At 37.6% G+C, this 7,339-nt stretch overlaps 1 protein-coding gene across 3 annotated transcripts; it reads right to left on the reverse strand.

Annotated features, from left to right (window-relative positions):
- Positions 1-2,909: 2,909 nt before the first annotated feature.
- LOC111325764 (paired box protein Pax-3-A) lies at positions 2,910-6,803 on the reverse strand. 3 transcript variants are annotated; one of them, XM_022929647.2, is made up of 5 exons: positions 6,542-6,801; positions 5,470-6,087; positions 4,759-4,967; positions 4,290-4,362; positions 2,910-3,885 (listed from the first exon to the last, which is right to left on the reverse strand). In XM_022929647.2, exons 1-5 carry the CDS (start codon positions 6,561-6,563, stop codon positions 3,689-3,691), a joined length of 1,119 nt encoding a protein of 372 aa, XP_022785382.1. In that variant the 5' UTR covers positions 6,564-6,801; the 3' UTR covers positions 2,910-3,688. The 3 variants fall into 3 exon arrangements, 2 of the variants coding, with proteins under 2 accessions (XP_022785382.1, XP_022785392.1); XR_016000523.1 differs by having other exon boundaries at positions 3,837-3,885; positions 4,195-4,362; positions 6,542-6,803; XM_022929657.2 differs by lacking the exon at positions 4,290-4,362 and having other exon boundaries at positions 6,542-6,794.
- Positions 6,804-7,339: the final 536 nt, after the last annotated feature.

The raw sequence follows: 7,339 nt of genomic DNA on the forward strand, positions 1-7,339 counted from the left end.
TATTAGATTTTCGTTCTCATAGTCAGCGTTTATTTTAAAAGGTTTGCACCACTCTTGATGAAGAATTATTATAGAATGATTTCTTAAATTACGTAGCTTTCCTCCAGAGTTTTGACCATGATCCTCCTTGCTACATAAGCAAAAAGAAACGGTCAACGAAAGACTACACCTTAACAACATTAGGAGGTAAAGAGAACCAAACAATCTAGAGCCCTGTATGCCCAGGATCAAGAAACTCGATAGCAGGTTGCTGAGGAAACACATCACCAAAAAAGCCCAGGAGGTAGTAGAGAAGGCACTTTGATGCTGGCACCTGCCTCCTTTCCTCGTGATCCATGTTCTATTTTTTTATTGCTTTTAAATTTGGTTTCAGGTTACTATTTGTTCTCGTTCTCGCTTGACGGAGTTTATTGTGATTTTGTTTAACAATCTGCTCCAAGAGCAAAACTTCTGTTTTTCTTGGATCTCGTGTTAATTATTATATCTTTCATTTTAACCATAGTGATTTCCTATCAGTACTGAGTAGCCACTGAAGCCCACACGCTAAGAGTACAAGTCTACACTTTGCAGATTACACTGAAGACTGGCTGAGGCTAGTTCATTTGAAGCATGGGTAAAAGTTTGGTCCACCTGATTAGATATCTCTGCTTCGTCTGTATGTTCGCTATTATGGGGTTCCTTAAAAAGATTAGATCTGCTTAAAGAGGGTTAGTTTCTGGTGCTGGTCGGTAGGGGGATTTACAAGATAATCTGGTTTTCTCAACTAAGTTGATAAAGTGAGTTGGCCACCTGTGAGAGTTTCCGATGTTGGCTAACGCCCGAAACTCTCTGCGTTGGTCAACCTGAACCCTATAACCAAATTATTAATGTGATCTGCTTAGAACATATTACTCATTCTCCTTCAGAAATGTTTGATCACGTTAAAAATATTTTTCTGTCCTTTGTAATCCATGGAGTGTAGTGCCTAGTTTCAAACGTCGAACTTTACATGTAGTTAAATAATTTGGATATATCAACAAAGTTGAAGTGGTAAATTGGCCACCGTAACGATTACAAAAGCTGACGTTTCGAGCGTTAGCCCTTCGTCGGAGCGAATGAAGGGCTAACTCTCGAAACGTCAGCTTTTGTAATCGTTACGGTGGCCAATTTACCACTTCAACTTTGTTGATATACCCAAATTATTTCGTTACTCCCACCGACGCAGCCCCAAACAGTTTCTTTCGAAACTATCAGCCTTTATTCATTTACATGTAGTTACATGTACAGAACTTTATTACGGCTCTAAGTTAAATGTATGAAAGGATAAACGTATGAACCCAAAATATTTGAAATAACTTGTTTGGGTCGGTACCAAAGTAAAGTTTGAGTAACGAACATGGAAAATTTGGCTGACGATTGCCTTTGTTAATTCCTTGTCCCGAATACATAAATCATTGAAAGTCTGTTATTACGCGAGTACACGAAAAGGGTGCCTGCTTAGTGACTAATTCGCTCATCTTAAGAGAAAAGGAAGTTGTTACTATTTCTAGACTGACATGCTAAATAAACAATTAAATACTGCAAGACGAAACGTCCACGGTTCTAAGCACCTCAGGGCTATCAAAGTACAGCATTTATGAGGAAAGGAGAGAGACCTGACAAAATGTCTCTGACACGATTTTTCAATTTGCGGTAATATCTTCAAAATTTCGAACAAGGTAGTTGTTCTGATTACAGAGATTGCAAATTCTTTGGTTTTACCAATACGACCGACGCTCTATTTATTCTTGACGATCTAATTTAGGCAACCAGCAAGTGGAAAAGTGGACAATGGGTCGCAGCTTTGACGTGTTTCTCCCACCTTTCGACAAAGACAAATTTCAGGCTTTTTTTCAGCAAAGGAGCTTGTAATTTTTTTTCAAGCCATGAATATTCCACTTGTTTTTATAAGGCAATTTCTTTGGATCGTTATGCTGAGTGATACAAAGTCTGACGTTCACACAGATGCAAAGGTTCCAACTTAGAACAAACTGGGATGGTTGACAAAGAAAATTTCTTTTTTCTTTTCCTCGTTCCAAGTAAAATACCGCCGCAATAGTTTGCATTCAAGACTTACTTCAGAATCTAGGAAGAAGGTTTGCGGATGCCGAAAATCTGCACATTTGTAGTATCAGTTAGTGTATCAATACTCTCCCAAAGAAAGACGTAAGCCGTTGCCATTATTTTGTAATCCATAGTGTCATGTCGAGTCGATTCTTATCTTCCACAGCACGCTTTATTGCTTGACAAACTAGAACTTTCACCAAAACCAAACGGCGATGACGTAGATGGCACAAATGAGTGATTACAGGCCAATATAGCAGTTATAAAAATAATCTTGTCATGAACAAGGAAATTCCTAGAGTCTAACACATGCCAACAATTTCTGCGTGAAATAATCGAAGTTGAGCAGTGAGTAACATTCACAAGGTGTACAGATTGAACATTTTCACATATTTGAAAGTAAACTGTTATTTAGATAGGCGAATGAAAGAAAATAAAATCATGTTTCAGCCTACTAAAATAAACCGCAGGTTGGCCATATAGTTGGTAGCTAAGTAGCTAACGAAATGGAAAACGATCAATTTTCAATTTGTCTTTTTCCGATGTTGTTTTCATTTCCTGTATGTGTTAAATCTGAATGTCTTAACAGCAGATCTCTTTCGTTCCATCATTCGATAGAAATCGGCTTTTGCTCCTCCTTAGATTTCCCACGTTCAGTATTCAGTCGACGTCAGTTATCTTTTCACTGGAAGCATATTGTTTGTCCTTTTACCCCTGTGGTGAATTGGCGACTCAAGTCTTAAGCACTGATATCGTTGAAAGCTCACTAAAAAATTTTGGACAACGTTATCATATCACCATAAACAGATACAAGAGACAAACGCCGCTCAAATTCTTACGCCATTTTAATCAAAGCTTTTCATTAAGCTCGTTACTCACTATTAAGTTCAGTATTAACTAATTAGTGGGGGGCTCTCTCCATACGTTAGAAAATAAAATATTTTGGTCCACTTTGATTTGATTTTGCTAGGTCATAGACTATTGAACAAAAGCGTACGCGCTTGTGACCAATTATGGCTTCTAATGAAAACGTTACACCCTGGTTATAATGAGCAATTTATAAGTTTAGCTATAAAGTTAAATATAATACAATTTCGCTTGACAAATATCAAAATGGAGCCAGTTATTAATATAATAAATTATCGTGGTTCAAAAAAACATCTTTCAAATATTTATGTCTAATGTTTGCTTGAAAACAAGCAATTGTATAGTGCAAATCAATTTGATTTTATAGGTCATGCGGCAAACTTGACTTGGACTCTAAAACGAATTCCTCCACGTATAAAATAAGTATTGAAAAATGTATTTTTTATATTTAACAGAAATTTAGCCTTTGCGTAGAAAGAAAAATAAATTAGCTTGAGTATTTGGCTTGATGCACCATCTACATCGTCCCTCAAGTCGGTATGTTCGCTGGAGTGCCATATCTAGTCAAGTCTCAGTTTAAAGTAGACATAACCTCAAAACAGCAAATTCAGCCATGTTGCCTGTTTAACATCTGTGGCACTAACAATTATTCTTTTTATATAGCTGAAACGTCTCCGTGAACTTCTCAGCTCTACCGGACGATAACTATTTGTAGTTCCTTATGATAATATAACATATTTCATTTACTCACTGAAGTCAGTAGTGAGGAACAATATAGGAAGCTCCGTTCGGAAAAAATATTCGAGTGTAAGTTGCTGCGGACGTAGTAAGTGCCGGATAACTGTGAGATCCTTTCGACAACTCCCGGCTCGTTTGATTTGTGTCCGTATAGTATTCCTCTTTTCTGAGGCGAGCTCTGCGGTTTGAAAACCACACCTAAAAGAGCAATGAATTAAAATATCTGATGAGAGAAATCTTTAATACTGGTGGTTGACAAGTTCATCGTCTCTTGCGCGTAAGGATAACTTCCATTCTGTGATAGCCTCAGTTTATGCAGTGACGTCGTTAGAGAGATTTAAGAAGGTCCTCTGAAAAGGGATTACTTAATATAACGTCCTTTGTGCATCTCGATGTGACGAAGCATATTTAAGAGAAGCTCAGACATAGACATATTTATATATATAACATTTTATATGAAATATTATAGAAAGTGAAAAAAATTAGCCAAATTTTGAATATGCATACCATTCCCTTCTTCTTTTCAACCGAGGAGAAAGATAAACTTTTTTTCAATGATATGTCTACACTCTAGGTGGCATAAAATTTATATAGTCTCTTGCCTTGCAATTTTTCCGCTTTGGTATTCCAAACGCTCATCTTGACGCCTTTTTGTTTCCTAGCAACTCCGCTACACTATTTTGGAATCGACGATATTTGTGAAATATTTATTCATGATATTGATAGATAATGATCCTTCATGATAATGTTACTCAGGGAAAATGTAAACGATGTTATTTTGGACCGTGACGCCCTTGAATATATCAATTAATAGTCTGACTTTTTAAGGGCAGTATTTGATATCTTTTGACGATCTACATGGGACCCTTAAAAAGTAAAAATTGATATGTAAATATTGATTTTTTTTAAGAACGTGTAGATATGAGACCAACTAAATAGATTGTTTAAAAAACCGTTGTCCACCCCAAAAGCCAAAAACAGAAGAAAACATTTTCATATGATCTACCTCTGACACTTACCACCTACATCATCAAATACACCTACATCATCAAATAAAAGCACATTTCATACCTGAACTCTTGCTTCAGACAATTCTAATCTCTGCGCCAGTTCCTCTCGGGTATACACATCTGGATAATGGGTTTTGGTGAAAGCTCTCTCTAGCTCTTCCACCTGATTTGCGGAAAATTTTGTACGACCCCGACGTGGTTTTCGGCTAAAAAATAGCTCCTGGTTGCATCTTCCCGAGAAAAGTCCCTGTTTTCCTTTTGAAGTGCGTTCTAGAACAAATTGGAAGAGTATTTTCGGTAAATAATCATGTCGATATTGTCACCGTCGGTGTAAGTATTAGTGAAGGAGCCCGACGATCAGTGGCATGGTCAAATATATTTTACCTCTTCCTTTCGTTTGTCTTGTATCAGGCCGACAAAGTTACCCTCGGGGGTTATTTTACATTTAACACCCTCTCTGTTAGGCACGTGCAATCCTTGATACGTATGCTCCAACCATTCACTTCCTTTCAGGCGTAATGTCCCTGAGCAGTCTATGGCACTTGACTTCGTCGTTATGTAAGGCGCGGTTTTTGTTTCTTACATAGTCCTAACAACAGAAACTTGCAAATTGGACTTGCTTTACCTATACTACTTTTTGGAAATACAATATTCCTTGTCACTTAGGGCAAAGGAGGCACTAGTCTGAAAATTGCAGGGCTCTCAAAGGGAACCCCCGATTCTGTTTAAAAAGAAAGATCAAGAATTAAATGGATAGGATAGGTTAAGGTACCTGCTTTTTCATCCCGTATCTCCACATCCTCGCATTCTTCTTCTTGTATTCCATTTTCGCATGCCTTTATCTCCTCGCTTTTTCCCGCCAAATTTAGAATGTTAGAGATAGAGAACGACGCTTCAAATTTTGGATTTTCGGTGATGTCTTGTTCCTGCTTAGCCGATTCCGAACCAAAGAAGCTGGGTTCGAAATTCGCCGAGGAACCATGGGGAAATTCACGATTAACTTTGTTACTTTTGCTCTTTAGCAGTCGGCTTATTGCTTCCATAGATGGTAAATTTGCTTTGATGCATATTCCTTCTGAGAGCAAGCGATCTCGCACTTCCCAAGAAAATATATCAGGTTGCTCATAGACAAACGCTTCGATTCTTTTGGTTATTTCTGGAGTGACATCACGGCTCTTAGAAGAAGGGATGGCTCCGGGCTCAATGGAACCAGTCTCGTAAAATTTGTTAAGGATCTTGCTGACACATCCGTGGGAGATGCGTAGCTGTCGGCTTATGTCGCTTGCTCTAACACCTAAGCGTGCCAGTTGGATAATTCTGATGCGCAGTGCTTTAGGTAATGGCTTACCATTGACAAAGACACCTCCAAGTTGATTTACTCGCTCTTGACCTACGAGAAGATCGATGTTTTAACTTGGACAGACCGAGCGCTATGATTTTATTTGGTTTCCGAGCACAGTACATATTCATGTGGGGATTATCGGTGCTTTCGATAATCATTTAGACTCAGCCAAAATGTTTGTTTTAGCCAGCATGGCGAATATGAGTTTCGATGAGATTTTCATTATTTACTAATTCTTATTTGTTACTTTTTTTAATCTACTTCAGTCTCACAAAAATCGAAGTATTAATTTGTAAACACTGGTAAACATAGTGGCAATTTAAGTGACACATGAATCGCGTTGCCTCAGCAAGAAACATTCAAAAACTATGCACATGACTTCTTAGAACTACTATTAATGATCGTAATCATTCATGGAACGCGTGAAAAAGATCAAGAGAAAAATTCCTGAACACGAATTAGGCCCTTGTTGCAACATAGCGTGGCATATAGTAAATTTTACCTGGAAATAGAAGAGAATCCATAGCTAATCAGTATTTGCAGCTTTGGTATGCACTGTTATCCTTTCGCGGGAACTGGTGATAACCTTCTCCACCTGTTTCACCGTAACTGACCGTTCACCATCGAGTGAAAGAATTATGAGGAATGAAATCTTAACGTAAACAAAGGTAAAGCGTTTGAAATGCAATTATGTTCACCTGACTGCTGATTAGATCTTAACATTTGCTGAACTGCTATTGTCTACGGGGCGCTGAAGCTCGACTCACTTTTGCATAATCACATGTTTACTATTCATATGACGTGCATTACACGTCACTAAGTAATTGATGAATCATGGTGCCAGCTGTTGTTTGCCTTATTTGTCGATGCGCAGTGTTTGTTTTGCCATCTGTTGTAGTAACAGATTAGACTTCTTTGTGTGGAAAGCACGGAGTACGCATTTTTCCTTAAGAATTGAAACATTTTATTAAAATTACATAAATGAACCCTTTCGACATGTGGGATTGTCATATTCACAGAAAGCTCTACTTCAATGGCAATTAACCCGGTTGCGGGTACATATAATGAGAATTGGTACGCAACTACAACGTATAGCACTTGAAAAATGGAAATAGAAAGATAGCAAAGTGAATAATTCTACTACTTTAACTGTTCGAATTGAACAGACCTCAAGTTCATAATAAATTCGTTAAAAATTTCTTGTATATCTCAATAAATTAATTTAATGACAGATGCATCTTTTCAGAAGCACTTTCAAGTTCAATACAGTTAAGTTATTAGTAACGTAAAATCCGCTTAA

This window comes from Stylophora pistillata, chromosome 4 (assembly GCF_964205215.1).
Source record: "Stylophora pistillata chromosome 4, jaStyPist1.2, whole genome shotgun sequence".
Lineage (NCBI taxonomy): Eukaryota > Metazoa > Cnidaria > Anthozoa > Scleractinia > Pocilloporidae > Stylophora > Stylophora pistillata.

Coding starts and splice junctions, on each gene's coding strand:
- LOC111325764 (XM_022929647.2), bottom strand. CDS start 6,563: ATGGATTCTCTTCTATTTCCAG. Junction 6,088..6,541: donor GGATTCTCTTCTATTTCCAG/GTAAAATTTACT, acceptor ATCTTCTCGTAG/GTCAAGAGCGAGTAAATCAA. Junction 3,886..4,289: donor CAAAGCGGAAAAATTGCAAG/GCAAGAGACTAT, acceptor TTGCTCTTTTAG/GTGTGGTTTTCAAACCGCAG.